The sequence below is a fragment of the Acinonyx jubatus genome, chromosome D3 (assembly GCF_027475565.1).
Source record: "Acinonyx jubatus isolate Ajub_Pintada_27869175 chromosome D3, VMU_Ajub_asm_v1.0, whole genome shotgun sequence".
In the NCBI taxonomy this organism is placed as follows: Eukaryota; Metazoa; Chordata; class Mammalia; order Carnivora; family Felidae; genus Acinonyx; species Acinonyx jubatus.
Genome location: NC_069392.1, coordinates 43,210,929 through 43,236,791, shown reverse-complemented (window position 1 = coordinate 43,236,791; position 25,863 = coordinate 43,210,929). Strand labels below are relative to the sequence as shown.

At 37.9% G+C, this 25,863-nt stretch overlaps 1 protein-coding gene across 1 annotated transcript in view; it reads right to left on the bottom strand.

The window, feature by feature from the left end:
- The window catches only part of MIB1 (MIB E3 ubiquitin protein ligase 1), a 126,726-nt gene extending 101,163 nt beyond the window's left edge, over nt 1-25,563 (bottom strand). Inside the window, exons 1-4 of the mRNA XM_027068624.2 lie at nt 24,604-25,563; nt 3,954-4,125; nt 2,027-2,156; nt 224-328 (exon numbers count right to left, since the gene is read on the bottom strand). Of these exons, the coding sequence (XP_026924425.1) occupies nt 224-328; nt 2,027-2,156; nt 3,954-4,125; nt 24,604-24,832 (636 nt within the window). The 5' untranslated portion in view covers nt 24,833-25,563. The remainder of the gene's footprint in view (nt 1-223; nt 329-2,026; nt 2,157-3,953; nt 4,126-24,603) is intronic.
- Between the last annotated feature and the right edge of the window lie 300 nt (nt 25,564-25,863).

The following is a 25,863-nucleotide window of genomic DNA, read 5'->3' as shown; positions in this document are numbered from 1 at the left end:
TAGTCGATGGACAAGTGGGCATATTTACTATTACATACTTTAAGCAAGTGTACTAAAAATGTAGTTTTATTAAATCCTCACTTTACAGATTTTTCTCCTGTTGCATATTCATAATTCAGATGGCTATATTCTGACAAAAGCATATGACAAAAAAAATACAATAAGGGCTATTTTTATTTTCATCTATCTAATATTTTTGTCTTTTGTGACTCTTACTACTCACCATGCCCTCAAAGCCAACTCTGTAAAGGTTCTTAGCACCATTATCCCAGAGAACATATGCTGCACTATGTGGGCTTGATGCGCTCCAGTCCTGGATTTCCGTTACCTAAGGGAATTGTTGCAGAAAACAATTTTTAAAAGGGAAGGGGAGAAGTTAGTTCAGTTAATTATATTTAAAATCTTAAATACCATTTCAGCTATCATCCTCTGTAACAGGATCATGGAAAATACTATTTTGTCAACTAGGTCAATTCTAACATATAACTGAATTATAATTAGAGACATTTTTCCAGGAATTATAAGGTAATTCCAAAAATCATTGTAGAAATACTGAATTGGGAGGCTTGGTGATTATAGTAACAGATCATCAGAAAATACACAATTCAATATAAAATGTTAGATTTATATTCTTAAAGGGTTCCTTTTAAGAACAGTGTATTATTTTAAATCCATTATTCCTTACAAAATTTAAAATCTTTGGCCAGATCCTCAGAATGATTCAAGATAAACCAGCTCTCTAGGGGCACCTGGGTGGCTCAGTCGGTTAAGCATCTGACTTCGGCTCAGGTCATGATCTCGTGGTTTGTGAGTTCAAGCCCTGCATCGGGCTCTGTGCTGACAGCTCGGAGCCTGAATCCTGCTTCAGATTCTGTGTCTCCCTCTCTCTCTGCCCCTCCCCCACTCATGCTTGCTCCTGCTCTCGCTCTCTCTCTCTCTCTCAAAACTAAACATTAAAAAAAATTTTTTTAAAGAGAGTTTTCAGATGACCAAGACTTTTAAGTTTATTTATTTATTTATTTTGAGAGAGAGCAAGCACCTCTCTCTCTCTCTCTCTCTCACACACACACACACACACACACACACACACACACGAGCAAGGGAGGGGCAGAGAGAGAGAGGGAGACAGAGAATCTCAAGCAGGATCCACACTGTCAGTGCAGAGCCTGTTGCCGGGCTCAAGCCCACAAACTGTGAAATCATGACATGAGCCAAAATCAAGAGTTCTGACGCTCTTAAGAACGGAGCCATCCAGGTGCTCCAATGACAAAGACTTTAAAATCATCATTCACCAATGCTAAAAACAATTTTTTCAAGAAGGTAACAGTAGAATGAACGGATAGTGACTGACATCTAAGTCTCATACGTGAAATGTTACTCATTTCAGTACATCTAGCATCTAGCATAACACCAAACAATACATGTTCAAGATTAGTTGACTGAATCAATGAATGAATAATCAGCAAAAGCAACATAAATGAAACCAACAACCCACTTACCCCAATATCTCTGGCTATCCCACCCCAATTAAACAGGCTATACAAAATTCTGCTCAGAATAACTGCTATAATTTGATTCCTGGACGATTTACCTGAGAAGGGCAACAGAGTTAAGTATACTGGATAACAAAAGTAGCTGCCTAGAAACAGGCCTTCAAGGGAATGAAATATAAAACAAGTAAATTCAAGTGAAATGTTAGTAACAAGAATGTCAAAAGCAGGACATACTGTTTAAGAAGGACTGGCCCAAACAGGATCCTCAGAAAAGCATTCTGGGCAACAAAATGGCAATATGAAGCCTAAAAGTGGAAAGGTAAAATCTACCCAACAACCTTCTCCATGAATGTCAATATTTACAACAGAGCAGGAACAATCTTTTCTCTTCCGGGAAAAAAAAGAAATGAAGATTTTAAAAAACTGTTAGTGACACAGGAAAAAATGGGCCAAGAAATTCAATTATAATAATAAAAATCTTCTGAACATACAATATTCTAGAATAACATGATGAATTAATAAAAAAGTTTCACCTTTCCCCTACGTCCATTTCCTCCATCCTGATCTTCCCACTGCCAGTCCACTCCTCGTACCACTCTGGCACCTGCAAAGATCCCTCTGGCTGTAATCTTCTTAGATTTTCTACGAGACTCTAACAGAACCCTAAAAATAAAATTATTTTTAAGTTATACAGAAATAGGTTAAAAAAAAAAAGAAATAGGTTAACAGCAATTTATTTTTAAAAATAAAATTATAAAAAAAGTTACTTTAAAAATATAAAAGAGTTTTCTCTGTTCTAGTTAATACTTAATAGCATGATACATAAATACCTTTACATTCCACAGGTTATGATGATGATGACAGTAGTTAGAATAGTGATAATATCTAATATTTACTGAGCTTTTACCATAAGTGTAAAAGTCTGTTACACTCCTTAAGAGAAAGGTATTGTTATTTTATCCATTTCACAAATGAGGAAATAGAGTCTCAAAGAGGTAAGTGATTTACCCAAGGTCACAAAAGCTAAATAGTAATGGAATCAACATATGAATCCAGTCCAACCACTTCAGAGTATCACTATTTCCTTCACCACTTAAGAAGAGACAAATTCAAATCTCTAAAACCATCAGGAAAGTAACCTAAATTAAGGCCAAAGAAAGACAACAAACACCACAACAATGACAAATGCCAACTGGCACTTGACCCCACGCTCAGGAAGACAATAGGGAGTGGCAGGGACTTCCGTGAACTGAAGACCATGATTTGTCTAAAGGGTGCAGGTGGTACTCTGCTTCAGCCAACTGTTGCTGACCAGAGTTAAATGAATAAATGCAGGCCCACTGCTGACATTAGGGGTTAGGGGTTAGGGGTTAGGGGTTAGGGATTTGGGTGGGTGTGTGTGTGTGTGTGTTCAAAAATTTAGAGCACAGTATGGACCAAGTAAAATACATCCGTGGCCTGGATTTGACCTGACACTAACTTGCCTCCAAAGTATTGAATCCTTACAGCAGACTACAGGCCTTGAAAAAATTCTATACTCAAACAATCTGGACCAGCTTGGCTCTCCAAGACCATCTATCCCTTATTCTTCTATATCCTTCTTATTCATAAAATCAAAAAGGTTTGGGGTTTCTCTTTTGTTTTTCTACTTTTATCTCATTATTCTACTTATTTTTACAATGTCTTTATTGTACCCTAACTTTAAAAATTATAAACAAAAGTCAAAAATAAACAACTTGTTCAAAACCACTCAGTTAATAAATAGCAGGCCAAGGATTTGAACTGGGACAGGCTAATACCCAAATCCATTTTTCTACTACTGCTGCCTCCCTATGACTGGCTAGATTTTTGCTCCTATACACTATTCACATCTATGTAAAAAGACTCAATCACCTGAAATTCTGTACCACTTCGTGATATTCCTCTCTCTTTGCTAAAACACTTTAATGCTAATAATCTCTACATACAGTCCAAAACATCACATGATAATCATGTTGGTCAAATAATCCCTTAGTTTATGAACTCCTTAGGAATACTGTGTCTTCGTTTTCTTCAAATTCACATAAGCACAGTAGCTGCCACAAGTCTTAATAAATGCCTGTTGACTCAATCAATGGGCCCTAGTGTTCTTTTGGTAGTGATTAACAGAATAGAACAGTGAGAAGAAAATAATCAGCCTTCTGGGCTGCCCTTGCATTTCCAAATATTGAGGGGTGCCAAGTCTCCATGCTAGAGATGAACAGCCCAGATTACCTTGGAAAAATATGTACAGCTCCATCTTCACAGAGCTCTTTTCTCACTATATGGCAGGCCTGCTCCACAACTAGCCTGTTATCTCCTATCTCTGGTACTAAACCAGCTGTCAGACACTATTTTTAAATCCTACTTTTAAGGCTCAATAGTATAAAAAGTTGAATACAAACAAGGAATTGCAACTGAAGAAAAAACTGTTTACCCTACCGCTCACTTCCTGGTGTAGTAATTCTATAAAAGCGATGTCTTAAATGATGTTTATCTCCATGATAACAAACAGTGCACAAATCATAATTTGTACATTCTGCACATTTCCATCGAATGCCAATGATTGGTTGCTGGCGGCAGGTATCACACATGGTTCCATCATGCTTGATGCCTATTAAAACACGGATACATGGTTACATTAACTGCAAGTATTATTCACTTGAATACTGCTCCCTGGGGGAAAAATAAGAACGGGGCATTTTACAAAGTTTCTCAATAAAGTAGGAAATAATATTTTAAATATACCACATATGTTTTCAAGACAACATATTTCAAGTATTTTAATCAATACAAATTATAGACTACACATTTTCTATCACTTCTTTCTTCATTAGTAAGAGCACTTCTTAGTAGCACATTCTATGCTGTCAAACTGAAACTTAGGTTCAATCTAGTGACAGAAAGAAGAATCATTTACCACCAAGATGTTTCAGACTTCAAACATTCAGATTCTTTTCAGGAATTTCAACCTACTCTCCATGCAAACAATTACTCCAAAAGAAGAAACAAGTTTATCCCCATGATTCACAGAGACAAACTATCAATTAACTTAAGCATTTATCCCTAGGCATTGACAAGCTCCCCACCCCAAACAAACTTCAGAAAACCATTACCAAGTAAATTTCCCAGTTTAAAAGGAAACAACATTCTATAATTGAGTTTGCTGTTTGTTTTCCTTACAAAACAAGAAGTAATAAACCCTAGAAAAAGGAAATAAGCACTTGGCAATATGACCTCTACTAAAAATGTTCACATGAATGACACAGACGTTAGAACTATGAAAGGTACCACTATAAAGTAATGAAAATAACTAACATTTGAGAGTAACAAGACTGGGGATAATGTTCCTTTACTATTCTGTTATTCTTAGATCGCTTGATAAGTAAGTTAAAACTAGAAGCTTTTTAAACAATGTATGGCCTGTGAACATCAGTGTCACTACTTTACAGTAGGAATGGTCAGGCCCAACACTGAACAGCAAGGGCTGTATTGTCCATTGAACGCGGACACTCTTCAAGATTCGAGTTCTGGCTTTCACCAGCTATCTTTGTGCCCCTGAAGAAGTCATTTTAACTGAAGTATTTACATATAAAATTATAGTATTTATTTCAAAATAATGGGGGGGGGCAGGGAAGTAATGTGGGGTTTGGATGAAACAAGATCACTCATGTTGAAATTGGGTAACAGGAGGAGGTTCATTATATAATTCTCTATTTTGTGAAGTTTAGAAATTTCCCAAAATTAAATAAAAGGAGTCACTTTAGTTCTCAGAACTTCAGTTCCCTTTGGAGGAGGCATTATGTTTTTTAATGGTTAAGGATGTTCTAAGAATCAAATAAGAATGTGCTGTAGATGCAAGAATTAGAGCACAAAAGTAGTAAAGTTAAAACTAAACTCCAGAAGGACATACTATTGCTGCTTCCTGATAAGGGGGGGAAAACCCGTATAATTCATTTTCTATATTCATGTTTAAAGTCCCATAAGGTAACCAGATTCTAAATAAAGAGCCAAACCCGAAGATAAACCTGTGCCTGAGGTGAGATGGTTAATAAAGAAGGGGTGGGAGGAAGAACAGAAGGAAGCTGGGATGCCTCATGAACTACAAAAGAACATGACACCCAATACCAAGTATGTTTGGTGTGCAATCCTTCCACAATCTCCTGCTACTCAAATGCTTGACTGCAAGCAAGACAGCAGACATCAGTACCTTTTGATTCATTCAGTAACTATTTTACTGCTACTGCGGGCAGGCCCTCTGCTGCTTTCAAATATCACTCTAGGTGTAGTACGGAGAAGAGAATGGAAGAAAATTAAAGTGGCTAAAGAAAAGGAGTCAAATCATAAGAAGTTTCCACAACAGTTGAGAAGAAAATAATAGTTTAAGTAGGGATAAAGCTAGTAGAATTGGAGAGAAAATGGAAGCCAGAAGAGGTTTAGGACTTGGTGGCTGCAGGTTAGAAAACAAAAGATGTAAAAAGTAACTGAAAAAAGTATAAATGAGATCATTCAAAAGAAAACAAATAGGTAAGAGATATTTAGGAACAAACAGTGCAATAAACTGAAATTTAGAACTGTTCTACTTAAAAAAGAGAGAGAGAGAGAGAGAGAGAGAACCATGAACAAAAAAATAAATAAGCACATACTAATTTAAGATTGTAAGTCCAGGGGCGCCTGGGTGGCTCAGTCGGTTAAGAGGCCGACTTCGGCTCAGGTCATGATCTCGCGGTCCGTGAGTTCGAGCCCCGCGTCGGGCTCTGGGCTGATGGCTCAGAGCCCGGAGCCTGTTTCAGATTCTGTGTCTCCCTCTCTCTCTCTCTGACCCTCCCGCGTTCATGCTCTGTCTCTCTCTGTCTCAAAAATAAATAAACGTTAAAAAAAAATTTTTTTTAATTGTAAGTCCAGGCCTCCATTGATAGACACTCATCTAAGAAACAAAATGAAAAAAGAATCAGAACAAGTTTCCTGGAAGTGGTGGATAATGGACCTTTCACAGGAAGAAAGAAGAAAATCTCAGAAGAGCACAATGTGTGTTCAACAAACCAGGAGCAACTTCATTTTTTTGGCAGGAATCTGAAATACTGTCAGAGACAGAGATGAATTATAGTCAGGCTGGGAAATAACCACATAAGACATGATTTCTGATTTGCAGACTTAAATTGTTGCATTAATGGTAAAAACAAGGGTATGTGATTTAAGAAACTAGTTCTCTAACTTACTACAGAATGACAGAATTATTTTATTCTTATTACAGAATTAATTTAAACTACTCTGGGATCAATATTCTCATCTATAAGTTGAGAAAATACTTCCTTTCATAGGTGTTATGAGCTGAATGTGTTCCCCACCCCCAAAAATTCATGTGTTGAAGCTCTAACCCTCAAGATGCTGATATTTGGAGATGAAGTCTATAGGAAATAAGTAGATTTAGAAGAGGAAATGAAGGTGGGGTCTCCACAATGAGATCAGTGTCCTTAAAAGAAGAGAAAGAGGCTAAGAGGTCTCCCTCTGCTGTATGAGGACATAGCCAGAAGGCAGCAAGCCAGGAAGACAGTCCCCGACAGGGTACTGAAATTAGCCAGCACCTGGATCTTGGACTGCCCAACCAATAAATAAATTCCTGTTGTTAAACCACCTACTCTGTGGTAGTTTGCTATGGCAGCCCAAGCAGACAAAAACAATAATGGAAAGGGTCCTTATGAAGCTAAAGTGATATATAGAGGTAAAAACACTGAAAGATTTTAAAGCAAATTGCAAATAAAAAGAATTATACTGCACTTAATTTTTTTTTTTTAACGTTTATTCATTTTTGAGACAGAGAGAGAGCATGAACGGGGGAGGGTCAGAGAGAGGGAGACACAGAATCTAAAACAGGCTCCAGGCTCTGAGCTGTCAGCACAGAGCCCGATGCGGGGCTCGAACTCACGGACCACGAGCTCAAGACCTGAGCTGAAGTCGGCCGCTTAACCGACTGAGCCACCCAGGCGCCCCTATACTGCACTTAATTTAATCTTAATATAGATTTGTTAAATGTACTATTTATCTATTTAAATAATTTGGTGATCAAAATCATCATATATCCCAAGCAAATTTGGCAACTTATGCAGAAAATCAAAGAACTTTTAGGGGCACCTGGGCAGCTCAGTTGGCTGAGCGTCTGACTCTTAATTTCGGCTCAGGTCATGATCCCAGTATGTTGTGAGATCCCAGTATGTTGTCAGGCTCTGGGCTGAGTATGGAGCCTGCTTAAGACTGTGTCTCTGTATCTCTCTCTCTCTCAAAAAACAAAACAAAACAAAAAACTTTTAAATTCTCAATTTCCCAGAGACTACACATACAAAACATTCAATTATTCACACATGGAGCCTGCTTAAGATTCTCTCTCTCTCCTTCTGCCCTTCCCCTGCTCATGCAAGTGAATGCTCTCTCAAAAAAAAGTTACATCCAAAGATACTAAGTTGTTTGTAAATACAAACAAAACTTAACCTATGTCAAAAATGGGGACTATGTATAAACTATGATAATCTATAAAGTGAAATTCTATGCAGTTATTAAACCATGTTGTAGAAGAAATATTACTGATATGGGAAAATACATTTTTTTAAAAACCCATTATTATTTTATAAAACAGTTTGCAAAGAACTGCAATATACCATCACAAAATACATAAAACACACACGTACAGAAAAACTAGAAAGATAGTCCCCAAAATGTACTGGTGGATTTACCCTTTGTGGGTTTCCAAATTTTCTATGCTGAGTGTGTATTAATTCTTTTAGCTAAGTGAATAGGGGCATTTAATATGACAATATCACCAGAGATGTTGATGTATGTCACCTATAATTAAAAACTAAAAATAAAAACATATTTATAGCAAATATTTACAGAAACCAACTTTCATATAGTTACTCTAGTAATAGAGTATGTAACTGCTACTTAGAAGTTTTTATTTCTCATAACCCTTATACTAACTGAGCTATTTTATGCTTATGTAAAGAAAACATACTTCATCTGTACACTCCTCACTGGCACATGCCCACAGTCACAGTCTAATCTGTCTTACCACAGGAAAGCACCGTGCCAAAACAACATAATCAATACCAAATGTCATATTTGCCTACTCAATGGTGAAGCTTCTGAACAGGTCTAATATAGGTGTCCTATCTCATCACAGAAAGTAAAATGCATTAAACTAATCAGAATCCACTATGCATTTAGAGGTTTATCCTTAACTATACAGCTCTTCAAATGAGAGTTGATGAAAGAAAGGCATAGGGAAAACGTATCCCAACTTCCCCATCTGATCAAAAAAAGAAAAGTCCAGTTTTTAGCTATTCTCCTACTGATATATTTTTCATCTCTAAGTTCATTTTCCACAAAGCACAATGATAACATTCACGAGCTCATAATCTAAGTATAGGCTTTCTTTAAAAGGACTCATTTAAACACACAATGATAACTGGTAAAAAAAAAAAAAAAAAAAAAAAAAAAACCCTACAGTTCATGGTTTTAAAGAATACTTCAGGAAAACCATTAATGCACACAAAAGCACATCCAAATCCTTTTTGGTTCCCACAGTTCAAATGCCAACAAAGCTACTGAACAGCTGTGAAACAGACTAAGCCTGAGAATTGGAGAAAGTAAACAAAGCAGCCCACTCCACCATCAAAATGCACACTGCAGAATTTTTAATGAGAATACGATTAATTAACCTTAGAACAAAAGCTGATATTTAGAGAAAACACAAAACAGGAGACCAACATTTTACTGATCTCTTACTTCAGCAGCTTTTTGTTTCCCCTTACTTTATCCACCCAATTCATTCCCATCTAAAACATTCCCTTCCAGTACAAACCTTCTTAGCCTTGGCAAGTGTTATTCCTTAAAATGTTCATTTCATAAAACTTAATTCCCTAACTAAACCTATTAGTCGTTTTTCTCCTTCCTATACAGTATCATATTACCCTAGAGACTTAATGCTCTTTTCCTTTGCTATGCTTTATGAAGACATCTGCCACCATTAAATGAACCACCTGATGATAGCTTTTGACTCATTCTACCAATACTCAAATGACCATCTGCTCTACATTTTAATGGCAGTTCGCCTAAATTCAAAAACTTAGAGAATTTACGTAGCCTTAAGCTTTTTGTTAGAAAATTTTATGAGAGCAATAAAACATGCTAGTCAAGATCAATGACCACAGTTCTTAAGAGAGCCAATGAAAACAGCTCAAAATCACAAAGCACTGATTTGTTTAAATAAAATGTTAAATTTCTAGTTAGAAAAAAGTGACCGAGAGAACTAGAATTCTCACTACAAACAATTCACTCTACAAAACACTTCAACATGGAACAAGAATATCTAAATTATCATTTTGTATAATAGCAAAGGAAAAAAGTAAACAATATAACTATTCATTAACAAGAGAATAGAAACATATATTAAGTATACAATGGAATACCTAAAATTAATGTTCCTCATACGATTCAATAGGAATGAATCCTTCAACCATAATGCTGAATCTTTTAATTATACAATATAAAATGTTACAAATAAAGTACTATATTTGCTTACATAAAAACACAGCACAAATGTTAAGAAAAAAACATGAAAATGATAACAAATTTCTAGATAATGGTTACCTTAGAAAAGGAGGGAAGGGAATGAAAACTGGACAGAAGTATACAGGATGTTTCAAATATATTAGTAATGTTTTGTTTCTAGATAGGTTCACAAGTATTTATTACTCATTAATCTACCTGGATATCTTATATATTAAGTGATAAATTTTAAAACAATTTTAAAATTAAAAAAATCCTAAGAAGACTAAAATGGTACCTAGTTAATCCTCTAAATTTGTTCCCTAATTGAAAGATTTCACCTAACATAAAAAAGTATTTACAAATCATTAACCATTATTTAAATGTAATTACTTATTGTGGCATAACTGTTAGTTGATGTCATTTAACCAGTCAAGAAATCCTATTTCTGAGTTAAGGATTCATTCAACTTTAACCCCAAATCAATGTGACAAAAACATTACAGAGATTAAAGACAGCTAGCCACCTACAGTATGCATCCTATTCTCCCTGAAACTTTAAACTACTTAGTGGTTTAGAAATTGTCTCAACAATAATTAAAATTCCTAATGAGGGTAAGGCCTTTGTGACCTGCCAGCTGGTTGCTGTATTCTACATTCCTTTCTCTTGAGAAATACTAAATTAATGAAAATAAGATTGTTATTATTAATAATACTAGCCACTGTTCATTATCACATCAAGCTAATGAGACTTACACACATTTTAGTTTAACCTTCCCAACCATACTAAAAGGCAGGCATTATGATCCCCATTTATAAATGAAGATATTGAGGCTCAGAAGTAATCTATGTGAAGTCACACAACATTAGCAAGTGCCAGGCTCAAATTCAAACCTAGGTGGGTGTGAGTACAAAGCTTGGCCCTCTTAAGCTCTTCACTCCACCAGGGTTTTTTCTCCATCTGATCTTATTTAAATAATTACATATCTAGAGCATCATGTTCCCCATTTAACCCACTAGATTCAAAATACTATGTTATCAAAAACCTATTCTAATATTCAAATAAATCTTAAAGAGATACACTTTAAAAATTGAGATTACTTTTTAATTTCACCAATGTAGTAGAATGAAACATCACTACTTCCTAACTAACTCTTGGTACACACTAAGAAAATGTCCTTGAAGGCATTTCACCCAAAATCTCCCACTTCTTCGTCGTATCTTTCTGTTGGACAAGTTCTTCTCTCATCTATTTTTGCATCCTCTACTACTCTACTGTATTACAAGTTTGCATAATAAAATTACAATCATGCCCCATACAGTCCAAAGAAAAGAAACAAGTTATCAAATTAGGCATACAATTGGGAATTTTAGTAGTATGTTTGTTATTTTTAAGCACTTGTTGCATAGAGGTAGAATGTGAATGAAGTCAAACAAAATTAAGAATTTTATCACTTTTTTTCCTGCTACCTGGTAAAAATTCACTATTTCATTTTAGAAGCAAAACATCTGTCTGTGTACCTTGACCTACTCCAACTTCATTTTACAAGTGAAGAACTAAGGCTCAAAAAGACTAATGTTATAAAGTTGAAAAAGTAAAGAAGTAAGACTGACAAACCCAGATTTGAATCTCCACCATGAACTTATTACTTGTGAAATCCTGGGCAAGTTAGTTCATTTCTCATAGCCTATTTTCTCATCAGTAAAATAAAGGCTATCAAATAATATTTTTTCAGGATTAAATGAAATAAAGTTTATAAAACACTTAGCACAGTGCCTGACACATGACTGGAGCTCATGAAATGTTAGTCCACTCCCTAGTTAACAGTCTCACTTGATAAAATATAGAATGAACAAATACCTTAATTTCCCTACTAAGCTAGAGCATTTTCCACTACTGTATGAAAAGAGACTGGAAAAGGGGGTGAGCAAAACACCATAATGTTAGCTATGGCAATTCTAAGCTGTTATGATTTATTATCATTAGCCCTGCAAAACCTTTAAATATCAAATAATGACCTTTTTTTTAAAATATAAAAACATTTCTATCCCATTGTTTGTCTTTTTAGAAACAAAATTATCATCAAGAAGATAAATATAGGGGTGCCTGGGTGGCTCAGTCAGTTAAGTGTCCAACTTCAGCTCCGGTCATGATCTCACAGTTTGTCAGTTTGACCCCACATCAGGCTCTGTGCTGACAGCTAAGAGCCTGGAGCCTCTTCGGATTCTGTGCCTCCCTCTCTCTCTGCCCCTTTCCTGCTTGCATGCTCTCTGTCTCCCTCTCAAAAATGAACATTAAAAAAAGAAGAAGAAGATAAATCTACCCTGGAAAAAAATCAAATACTCATATCATGAGTATGTTTACAGAATATGAACTAATTCTAACCAAAGCAACTATCTACAAAGGGAAATACGCTTAAAAAAAAAATACTCCGAAACAACAAATGAATGTCTGGTCTATCTGCTGTGTTCCCGTACCTCCTGAACTAATTTAAATCCCCAAGATCTTAGTTGTGTTCTATAAATTCATTTATAAGCAAGCTGTATAGAATTCAGAACCCATTTTCTTTCCCAAACAAAGTTTTAAATGTACCAGACTATTTCACAAGAACCTGTTTACACAGAACTATGGGCATACAAAGGTAAAAACTGTTAATTAAAATTGATAAAAACTCTCAACAAAGTGGGTTTAGAGGGAATACATCTCAACACAATAAAGGCCACATATGATAAACCCATAGCTAACATCATACTCAATGGTAAAAAGCTGAATGCTTTTCCTCTAAGATCAGGAACAAGACAAAAATCTACTCTTTCCACTTTTATTCAACACAGTACTGAAAGTCATAGCTGCAGCAACCAGACAAGAAAAAGACATAAAAGGCACCAACACTGGTAATGAAGAAGTACAACTGTCATTATTTGCAGATGTCATACCATTTATAGAAAACCTTAATGATACCACGAGAAAACTATTAGGATAATAAATGAATTCAGTAAAATTGCAGGATGCAAAATTAATATACAGAAACCTATTATACTAATAACACTAATAATGAAGTAGTAGAAAGATAAAGAAAGCAATCCCACTTACAATTGTATCAAAAGGAATGAAATACCTGCAAATAAATTTAATCAAGGAGGTGAAAGACCTCTACTGTGAAAACTGTAAGATATTGATGAAAGAAACTGAAAATGATAGAAACAAATGGAAAGAAATACCATGCTCATAGACTGGAAGAATTAATATTGTTAAAATGTCTATACTACCCAAAGTAATCGACAGATTTAATGTAATCCTTAACCAAAATACTGACAGCATTTTTCAGAGGTAGAACAAATAATCCTAAAATTTGTATGGAACCACAGAAGATCCCAGATAGCCAGAGCAATCTTGAGAAAGAAGAAACAAAACTACAAGTATCACAATCCCAGACTTCAAGCCACACTACAAAGTTATAGTAATCAAAACAGTATAGTACTGGTATGAAAACAGACAAGATCGATGGAACATAATAGAAAATCAAGAAATAAACTCACACTTATATGGTCAATTAATCTACTACAAAAGACACCAAGAATATACAACAGAGAAAGAAAAAGTCTCTTGAATAAATGGTGCTAGGAAAACTGAACAGCTACATGCAAAAGAATGAAACTGGACAACTTTCTTACACCATACATGAAAATAAATTCAAACTAGATTAAAAATCTAAATATAAGACCCCAAACCATTAGAATTTGTGGAAGAAAATGCAACATTTTTCTGTATTTGTCTCCTGAGGCAAAGGAAACATAAGCAAAAATAAACATCACACTAAATAAAAGGCTTTTACAGCAAAGAAAACCATCAACAAAATGAAAAGGCAACCTATGAATGAGAGAAGATATTTGCAAATGATACATCCAGTAAAGGGTTAATATCCAAACTATATAAAAAATACATCAAACTTAACATCAAAACAATACAATAAAAAAATAGGCAGAGGACCTAAATAGACATTTTTCAAAAGAAGGCATACAGATGGCCAACAGACACATGAAAAGATGCTCAGCATCACTAATCATCCAGAAATGCAAATCAAAACAACAATCACACCAGTCAGAACGGCTAGTACCGAAAAGATAGGAAATAACAAGTGCTGGCAAGGATGTGATGAAAAGGGATTCTCATGCACTGTTGGTGGGAATGTAAGCTGGTGCAACCAGAATGGAAAACAGTATGGAGGTTCCTCAAAAAATTAAAACTAGAATTACCATATGATCCAGTAATTCCACTGTTGGGTATTACCCAAAGATGGCTCCTGGATGGCTCAGTAGGTTAAGCATCCAATTCTTGGTTTCAGCTCAATCACGATCTCATGTTTTGTGGGTTTGAGACCTGCATCAGGTTCTCCACTGACAGTATGGAGCCAGCCTCGGATTCTCTCTCTCTCTCTCCCTCTCTGTCCCTCCCTGACTCGTGCTGTGTCTCTCTCAAAATGAATAAACTTAAAAAAAAATTATTTGGGGCACCTGGGTGGCTCAGTCAGTTAAGCATCTGACTTCGGCTCAGGTCATGATCTTGTGGTTTGTGAGTTCAAGCCCCCTGTCCGGCTTTGCGCTGACAGCTCAAAGCCTTGAACCCAGTTCAGTTTCTGTGTCTCCCTCTCCCTCTGCCCCTCACCCGCTCATGCTCTGTCTCTCTCTCCCCTGCAAAAATAAACATTAAAAAACTAAATAAAGTTATTTTAAAAAGAAAAATGAAAACACTTACTAATACAAAAAGATGCATGCACCCTTATTTTTACTGCAGCATTATTTACAATAGCCAATATATAGAAGCAACCTACATGTCTAATGATAGATGAATGGATAAACGTGATGTGGTAGATATGTACAATGGAAAACTACTAGGCCATAAAAAAGAATAAAGTCGCCATTCACAACAACATGGATGGATCTAGAGGGTATTATGCCAAGTGAAATAAGTCAGACCAAAAAAAGACAAATATCGTATGATCTCATTTATATATGAAACCTAAAAAAAAAAAAAAAGAATAAAAAAACAACAACATAAAAGGGACACACACTCATACAGAACTAGTGGTTGCCAGAGGGAGAGGGGTAGGGGGATAGGCAAAATAGGTGAAGGGGTTTAAGAGGTACAAATTTCCAGTTATAAAATAAATAACTCAGAGATGAAAAGTACAGTATAGGGAATATAGTCAATAATGCAGTAATAACTTCGTATGATAACAGACGATAACTACACTCACCATGGTGAGCATGAGTAACTACAGAATTGCTGAATCACTGTTGTACACCTGAAACTGATATAACACTATGTCAACTATATTTCAATTTAAAAAAAATAAAAATAAAGGAGCACCTGGGTGGCTCAGTTGGTTAAGCATCTGACTTTGACTCAGGTCATGATCTCGAAGTTCGTGGGTTTGAGCTCCACATCAGGCTCTGTGATGACAGCTCAGAGCCTGGAATCTGCTTCGGATTCTATGTCTCCCTCTGTCTCTGACTCTCCCCCACTCATGCTCTCTCACTCTCAAAATTAAAGTAAAACATTAAAAAATAAATAAAAATTGTTGCTATGTTCCTAGTTCCAATGGAGGCAATGTTCTATCACGGTAATCCAGATAAAATGGTAGAAGAGGCAAGCTAAATGATATAGGGACATATGAAAATGTGTGAGTAAAGAAATGAGTTTTAAGAAGGAGAAATGTTCTTGGGGCTCCTGGGTAGCTCAGTCAGTTAAGCCTCTGACTTTGGCTCGGGTCATGATCTTGCAGTTTGTGGGTTCGAGCCCCACATCGGGCTCTGTGCAGACAACTCAGAGCCTGGAGCCTGCTTCGGATTCTGTGTCTCCCTCTCTCTCTGACCCTCCCCTGCTCACACTCTGTCTCTGTCTCTCTCTGAAAAGTAAATAAACATAAAAAATTAAAAAAAAAAAAAAAAAAGGAGAAATGTTCTTAAAAACAAAAAAAAAAAGGCCATTTTCCCATAGATACTTAAAATGCATAAGCTCTTGCTAGGTGACTTAGAGCAATGGTTTCCACAGTGAGGTACATGCTCAGGGTATATAGAACAAGATTCTGTGAAATGCAAGAGAAAATCGAAGTCCACAATGTCTTATCTATAATGCCAAACTCCAAGTGTTTTTGTAAGTTAGCAGCAAACTCAGTCATAAACCCTGATCTGAACAAACAAGAGGCTATATATAGTATATAGTCTTTATCATCCCCGTAGTATAATTATTCATATGCTTCCCTGAAGAAATGTTAATTTATTTGATTACATGGTACTGCTGTGTACCTCAAAGTGGATGTTATGTGCTATGTTGCACACATACCATATCATAGTTCTAAAATCCAGAAGTATACACTTGGTCCCAAGCATTCTGAAAAAAAAAGGGGGGGGGGTTGGATTTCCACTGAAACTTTTGTATTTTTTCTCTAAAAATATTAAGATTAAGTTTCACTAATTGTAAATCACTGAGCTAACACCAGCACCTTCAGGGAGTCCACACAAAAACTCACAACTCACACAGAGAACACAGGTGTCCTGGAGGTGAGGGGGTTTGAGAGCAACGGGTCCTAACAATGTTGCTCACCTCTGGCACATTAAGACATGCTGCAACTTTTTTGTGCCTACTTAAGCAGATTTGTGGAATGTATGCTAGTAACATAAAACAGCATGCTGTTGATTATCTTGAGACAAAGGGCTTAAAAGGCAAAATTAAGAATGAGTTCCATATTTTTCATTTACAAAATAAATAAATGAAAAATAAATGCTTCAAAATTGCACACCTTTTCTGTGATGAAAAGTAGGTGTTAGTGGTATGCCCCTTATAAGACTTTTTTTTTAACTACATCTATTTAATGTGTCCCAGGTAAAGATGACATGAGAAAATAAATGCTGTCCAAAAGAAACTAGAATAAGCAAAGTGAAAACTGGTGTTTAGAGAGGTTTCAAAACATCATTATACGGTCTTTAATACCAATGATGCATATCATGAATAAATTTTTATACCCACATCCTTAAAATAATATTTCACTTCATTTTAAATTCAGTAAATTCAGAATTCACTGATTCAAAATATAAAAGTAACACACCTTCTAATTCATATGTAAGAAATGACTAGCATCAGAAAAAACAAAATTACTAGCTAAATTTCAATAAAAAACTTTACTTAACTGGTAAATGGAATAGAAAAATAAGATTGAGATTTAATGAAGATACTGTATTAGTTACAGTCCAGTAAGGAGACATAAACTACACCAATCCACCACTTCTAGAAATAGGGAAGGGAAACAATGAAAAAAAATGGGATTACTAAAGGAGGGATTCTATAGGGGTAGGATCCAGACCTTTATAAAGGGGTTGTGACTGGCTGGTGCTGGTGTCACTGAGTGGGGACACACTGATGATGTTTCTGGTTATATTGGAAGTAACCTGGAATCAAATACTGATCCTGAAATCCTGCTAGATGAGATGATGCCAAAAGAAAGCAAGAAAAACAAAACAGCAAGTTCCTTCTCCCACTTTAGCCTTCCAGTCTCCTTTGAGCGCCCCCTATTGGCAGAGCCAGCAAGGATCCAGCTGGCAAAAAAAATACATGCAGAAGCCATCCCAGCCTCACAGGGTAGAATACAGAGAGTGGGTTTGAAGCCAAGACATAAAAGCTTAAAAACCAGTATAATATACTCAGAAATGCACTTCATCGCTTTGGATTATCTATCTTTATGAGGTCTCCTAAAAGCTAAAGCATCTAGCAAAATCAAGAATGGGATCAAACTGAATTTAGAATCAGACCTGATTTACTAACATATTAAACTAAGATTTTCTAAAACAATGAAGAAAAACCATACTGCTCTCCTTTTTAAAAACATTTTTTTAATTTTTTTTTTAACGTTTTATTTATTTTTGAGACAGAGACAGAGCATGAACGGGGGAGGGGCAGAGAGAGAGGGAGACACAGAATTGGAAGCAGGCTCCAGGCTCTGAGCCATCAGCCCAGAGCCTGATGCGGGGCTCAAACTCACGGACCGCGAGATCGTGATCTGAGCTGAAGTCGGACGCTTAACGACTGAGCCACCCAGGCGCCCCTAAAAACATTTTTTAAGTTTATTTTTATTTATTTTGAGAGAGAGATAGAGAGCAAGCAGGGGAGGGTCAGAAAGCGGGGGAGACAGAATCCCAAACAGGCTCTGCACTGTCAACACAGAGCCCGATGCAGGGTTCGAGCCCACAAACCGTGAGATCATGACCTGAGCCCAAGTCAAGAGTCGGACGCTTAACAGACTGAGCCACCCAGGTGCCCCTTGCTCTCATTTAAAAAACAAAACAAAACAAAACAAAACAAAAAATTCTGAATATAAGCAAAATACCAAAATACCATGCTGAAGGCTGGATCCTTTCAGCCTAAGTGTTTATTTACCCTTTTTCCACATATATTTTTTCCATAATTTTCAGTATTTAAATTTTACATATGAAGCACAGTATTATCTACAGTAATTCTTTGTGGTTTTTGTTTTTTTATATGTAATTTTGAGTCTGGTGTCTTTTTTTAAAGTTGTTGTTTTTTTTTTAATTTATTGAGAGTGTACATGCACACACAAGCAGGTGAGAGGCAGAGAGAGAAAGGGAAAGAGAGAGAGAGAAAGGGAGAGAGAGAAAGGGAGTGAGAGAAAGGAAGTGAGAGAAAGGGAGAGAGAGAAAGGGAGGGGGAGAGAGAGAAAGGGAGGGGGAGAGAGAGAAAGGGAGGGGAGAGAGAGAAAGGGAGGAGGAGAGAGAAAGGGAGGGGGAGAGAGTGAAAGGGAGGGGGAGAGAGAGGGAAAGGGAGGGAGAAAGGGAGGGAGAGAGAATCCCAAACTGACAGCACAGAGCCTCACTCCAGCTCAATCTCACGAACAGTGAGATCAAGACATGAGCTGAAATAAGGGTCAGACACTTATCCAACTGAGCCACCCAGGCACCCCTACAGTAATTCTTTGAAACCTACTTTTTTTTACTCAACATATAATTGGTAAATATACACTAATTTTTTCATTTTAACTAATATTTTACTGTATGAGACTCATGTAACATTATATACAAATTACATATAAACTTTTAGTAGTTACCAAATTATTGGTTTTATAAATACTACAATGAATTTCTCTAGACATAACCTCTTTACAGATTTGTGCCTGAGGATCTCATGGACATACACTTAAAAGATTTTCTCAGTTGCAGGATATGTGCGTTTGTAAAGTTTACAAGACTGCCAAATTGCTTCTCAAAGTGGTTGTATCAATTTTCTGTCCCACCAATAACCTGAGAGTTCTGATTTCCCCATATTCTTTATCAATACATACTACTTTTAGACTTTAAATTTTTGTCAGTCTGACTGGGGTGAGGTGAAAGATATCTTTTCTTAATTTATATTTCCAGGTTAGTTGTGTCAGCTATATAAATAGTTATTAGTTCTTTACTATTTACATCAAATCAAACTTTTAAAGCTAGAAGAAAATTTTTATTTAAATTGATCTAATCCATATATCTCATACATAAAGAAAAAAGTCAGGTAGCTGTCTTCTAACTTCTAACTGAAAATTTTCTCCCACACCTGGTAATGCAATTATCTATGTTGCCCCTAACCAATAAAACAAAAGAAGCTTTACATATATGAGGTAAGTTTTCAGTAATTTGAATTTTGGGTAAGATCTGATAGTTTAGATATGACAATGTCATATCTCTGTTAACAGCAAAGCTTGGCTTCAACAGTATAGAATGACTGGAACTTTGAGCTGCTGTTTGGAACAAAGAAAATTCAAAACATTAAGAACCTTGATAAAGTGAAAAAATAGAAGAATAAAGACCGACAAGCTGGAGAATTTGACAGTTCATATGCAGCTCAATTACTATATGCAATGAGTGATCCTGGATTGGATCCTGGACCAGAAAAAAGACATTAGTAGGACAACTGATGAAATCTTAATAAGGTCTGTAGATTAGTTAATAGTATAATATTAATGTTATTTTTCTGGTTTCAGTAATTGTACTTTGTAAGCTGTTAACATCTGAAGAAGATGAGCAAGGGCAAAAAGGAAGTCTTTTTACTAATTTTACAATTTTTGTAAACCTGAAATTATTTCAAAAAGGTTAAATTTATTTTTAACTATTATGTAAATAAATATCAAGTACAATATAAATGTAATATTTAATAAATCTCAAGAATATAATAAAGTACCAACAGATATTAATTGTTAAATATTTTGAAGAAAAAAGAGAAAAAAAATTGGAAGTAGTATTATAGTCCTGGGGCAAAATTAGATCTAAGAACTTGTGATCTGTTCAATCCTTTAAGGAAAACAAAATAAAAGTGAAGAAATTAAATCATAGAAATTAAAATATTTCAACAGCACTGCATAAGAAGGCTAGCTATCCTGTATCTAGAAATGCTTTTTTTTTTATTTTTTTTTCTTAATGTTTTTATTTTTGAGACAGAGAGAGACAGAGCATGAGCAGGGAAGGGGCAGAGAGAGAGGGAGACACAGAATCCGAAGCAGGCTCCAGGCTCTGAGCCATCAGCACAGAGCCCGATGTGGGGCTCGAGCCCACAGACTGTGAGATCATGACCTGAGCTGAAGTCGGACGCTCAACCGACTGAGCCACCCAGGCGTCCCTAGAAATGCTTTTAAAACGTCTGCTAAAATAATCAGATGAACAAGATGAATTGTTACATATTACAAATTAAATGTATAGAGTCATGTAAATTAAACTGAGATTTTTAAAAAATTACCTCTAAAAACACCTGCTTTTATAAAAGATAATGAAACTATTTATGACAGATATACTCCATACCACAAAACACACAGACAACATTAACACCCCTTCAAAAACTGCTATAGTATAGGATTTGTTACACTTTACCCTGGAAAGATATTTAAATTTCCCCATAAACCTGCAATTACTGATACCAAGATGCCTCCAAATTATTTAGTTGTGGTCAAACTTTAGCTTGAACTAGCATGATAAAATTTTAAGAGTGTGCAGAAACAGGTACATGCCTCATACAGTGTTGTTGAGAGTGTAAAGTGGTAAAATGTCTTTAGACAGCAGTTAACCAACATCTATCAAAATGTTAAGTATGTGTACCCCTTGATCTAGCAATTCCACATTAGAAGTACTCAGCACTGGGGTGCCTGGGTGGCTTAGCCAGTTGAGTGTCCAATTTCGGCTCAGGTCATGATCTCTCAGTTCGCTGAGTTCAAGCCCTGCGTCCTGCTCTATCGCTGACAGCTCAGAGCCTGGAGCCTGCTTCAGGTTCTGTGTCTCCCTCTCTCTCTTCCCCTCCCCCACTCCCTCCCTCCCTCCCTCTCTCTCTCTCTCAAAAGTAAATAAACATTAAAAAAATGTTTTTTAAATTAAAAAAAGTACTCAGTACATATGCATAGGATTTATTCACTGCATCATTGTAAATAAGACCTGAAACAATATAAATGCCCATCAATAAAACACATTACATAAATTATTACATCCAGTCAACTGGTATACTATGCAGTTATGAAAGAATAAGGTAGACCTATATGTGCTAATAACATGGAACAATTCCCAATATGTACTATTAAGTGAAAGAAACAAAAGTGCAGAAGAGAATATAGTGTACTACCATTTGTACCTTTAAAAGGCAGTAGATTTACAGTATATTAATAAATATGCTTGCAATAAATAGAGTATTATGTAAGAATACACAAGAAGGTGATATCAATAGCTATCCCTTTTTGTACTGTTGAATCTTTTCTTTGGGGCATGCATATTCATTCTTCTCAATGTTTAAAAAGCCAGCTAAGAAACACAATTTTATGAATCATCTGTTCAAAAAAACTGAGTTGGCCTGTGTTAGTTTCCTTTTTGTTGCTGCTAATAATAAATATAAACCCATTTCAGATTTGTTAAGCTTTGTCAAACTCAATCATCAAGCCGTAGAAGTAGCTTACTTATAAATTAACTCAAAATGTATTAAAGACTTTAGCATTAAGACATGAAACCATAAAACTCCTAGAAGAACACATAGGAAGTAAGCTCTTTAACAATGATTTTGGCAATGAATTTGTTGGACTTGATGCCAAAAGCAACGAAAGCAAAAATGAACAAGTGAGAATATATCAAACTAAAAAGCCACTACACAGCAAAGGAAACAATCAACAAAAGGAAAGAGCAACTTACTGAATGGGAGAAAATACTTGCAAGTAATACATATAAGGGATTAATATCTAAAATACATAAAGAACCTGCACAATTCAACAGCAAAAAAAAAAAAAAAAAATCTGATTAAAACATAGACAGAGAGGGTGCCTGGCTGCCTCAGCCGGTTAAGTGTCTAACTTCAGCTCAGGTCATGATCTCACAGTTCGTGAGAACAAGCCCGGGTTGGGCTCTGCACTGATAGCACTGATAGCGCAGAGCCCACTTGGGATTCTCTCTCTCTCTCTCTCTCTCTCTCTCTCTCTCTCCGCCCCTCCCCTGCTCACGCTCTCTTACTCAAAATAAATAAACTTAAAAAAAAAAATGGACAGGGGCGCCTGGGTGGCTCAGTCAGTTGAGCGTCCGACTTCGGCTCAGGTCATGATCTCGCGGTTCGTGAGTTCAAGCCCCGCGTCGGGCTCTGTGCTGACAGCTCAGAGCCTGGAGCCTGTTTCAGATTCTGTGTCTCCCTCTCTCTCTGACCCTCCCCCGTTCATGCTCTGTCTCTCTCTGTCTCAAAAATAAATAAACGTTAAAAAAAATTAAAAAAAAAATGGACAGAGGATCTAAAGAGGCATTTTTTCAAAGACATACAGATGGCCAACAAGACACATGAAAAAATACTCAACATCACTAATCATCACAAAAATGCATATCAAAACCACAAATGAGGTATCACCTCACATTTGTTAGAACAGCTACTATCAAAAAGACAAGAAATAACAAGCATTGGCAAGGATATGGACAAAAACAAGGATGTTTTCTGTTAGTGGGAACATAAATGTGTGTAGCCAATATGGAAAAGTGCCTCAAAAGATTAAAAATAGAACTACTATAGGATCCAGCAATACTTCTGGGTAAATAATGGAAGAAAATGAAAACACTAATTCAAAATGATATATGCATTCCCATGTTCACTGCAACATTATTTACAATAGCCAAGACAAGGAAACAACCTAAATGTCCATCAATGGATGAAAGGATAAAGAAAATGTGCCATATACATATATATGCACATTTTCTTTATCCTTTACTTTCTTACATTTCTTTCCATTTTATATATACACACACACACACACACATATATATATATAATGAAACTACCTCTTGGTAGTTACCAGAGGTGAGTGAGAGTGGGTGAAATGGGTGATGGGTGTCAAAAGGTACAAACTTTCAGTCATAAAATAAATAAGTCATGGGATGTAAAGTGTACTTTACATGATGACTACAATTAATAACACTGTAGTGAATATTTGAAACTTGCTAAGAGAGTAAATCTTACAAGTTCCCATTACAAAGGAAAAAAATTTTTACAACTATGGATGGTGATAGAGGTTAACTAAACTTACTGGGATGATCGTTTTGCAATATGTACAAATATCGAATCATTATGTATACATGTAAAACTAGTATGTCAATGATACCTCAATTTTTTTAAAGTAGCTTCTTTATGCATTCTGAAAAGTAACAAATTTTAAATTTGAATTATTTTCAACTAAATAGATATCATGGACAAATCTATAAATATAGCCTTGATTAAAATAATCCAATAAAATAAAGTTCAGTTTACCCCATTACATAAAAATTCTAGAGTCAATAACAGATCCCTGAAATTTTGTGAATCAAACTGACTCCTGTGAATGGGTAAGTCTCTGACATAACCTTACACACAAAAAAATCTGGCGTCTAATCCACTTGGAAAAGTATTTAACACAAAGAAATGGTTCAGCAGCTTAGACTGTTTTTCCCTCTACTGGTAATGAACCAATTGAGGTGAAAAATCATTCTACAAAGTCCCAATTAACATTTGGCTACTTAATTCCAAGTCTGTCTTTCTATGTGTTACAGGAGGCCATACATACAAATGTACGTACGTTACGTACATACGTACATACATACATACATACATAATTGGCATTTCAACAATCCGAGGTACCAGAAGCCCCTAGGCAATTGTAAAAGACCATATGGCTAGGCAAGCCTCTCTTCAGACAGTTATCACTCGGTGGCTGATTAATTTCAATGGCTTATTAGACAGGCCTCTCCAGACCCTTTCCCTAGAGGAGGAGGAGGAGGGGAACGGTCTGTTGTTTTCCCGGTGCTTTGTGCCCTCCAGGCTTGAAAGCATCCTGGTGACGGTGCAGCCATCATTTCCCGTGGGGGCAGCGGTGTCTTTTCGGCAAGTTTTTGTTTACGAGGTACTGAACCCAAAATCCCTTTGGCTCTCTCCCTTTCCATCTCGGGCTTCTCCCAGGCGTCCCGACGCCCACCCGGCCTCGCCCGTTCCCCGCACGCGCGCAGACCCTGGGCCAGGGGCCAAGACTTACCCGTGGGCGCGCTATCCAGGATGCGCAGGTCGTAGGCCCCAGAGCAGCGGTAGTTGGCGGCGGTGCCGTTGTCCCACACCACCACCACCTCCTCGGGGCTCTCGAAGCTCCGGACCGTGCCCACATGGCCCTCGCCGCCGTCCTGCTTCCCCCACTTCCAGTCCGGGCCGCGCACCACCCGGGCCCCGACCCCTTCCACCATCACCCGGTTATTCCGGGAGTTACTCATCGGGGCCCGGGCGGTGGGCTCTGCCGCCGCCGCCGCCGCCGCCGCCGGTGGGCCCGTGAGGGAGTTGGGCCCGGGCCGGACTCTCGGCGCCGGCGGGAGCGGCAGCGAGCCCCGGGGGACGTGGGAATAACTCACGGGGGCGGCGGCGCGGTCCCCGACAAGCCCACAGCCGTTCTCCAGCCGTCGCCGCCGCCGCCGCGCCCCCCGCTCGGACTGGAGGCCGGACCGCAGCGGCTCAGAGGCGGCGGCGGCGGGCGGGCAGAGGGGAGGGGGCCGTGGGCGGGGACTCCCCCGCTTCCTCCGGGCTCCCCGGCCGGGCTACAGCGACGGCCGCCAGGAAACCACGCTCTCCCCCGGCCGGGAGCGCGGGGAGCGCAGGGGGCCGGGGGAGGCTAGCCCGGGGGGGACGGCGAGGGCAGCGGGGAGCAAGCTTAACTGTCGGCCTTTTTTCTCCCCCAGCCCCTCGATCCGGGGTGGGCGCCCGAGTGCCGGCGCCGTCTCCTCCCCCGTGGGCAGCGGTGGTACCTCCCAGCGTCCGGCTAGCGCCCGGGCCCACGGGCCCCCTTCTCTGTGCCCCCGCGCACGCCGCCGCGCTCCGCCCCGCCACAGAGTCCCCGCCGGGCGAGAGCGGCTCCACATCCGGATACTGACGCACTCAAGACTGGAGCAACCCCTTCTCTCACTAGGAGGGGAATCCTCAGCAACACTAGGGCGGAAAAGGTTTTGGAGAGTCGCGCGACTGGGGAAAGAAAGGAGAAGAAAATCGATCCCTAAGCGTCTCTCCAGGGCCCCATGAGAGTGCGCATGCGCCTGGCCCAAAAAAAAAAAAAAAAAAAAAAGGAGGGGGCGCTAGACGGCCAGCCCAGCCAGAGGCGCTGGGAGGGGCGGTAAATGGGGTTGTGGCCTACGTGTGGTGAGGCGCGCCCCATTGGTTGTGAGAAAAGGGGCGGAGCAAGAAATCCGTCCCACTGACCTGGAGGTGGGGCTGGAGGAAATCAACAGAGAATGGGATCCGACCCGGGCGCTGAAAC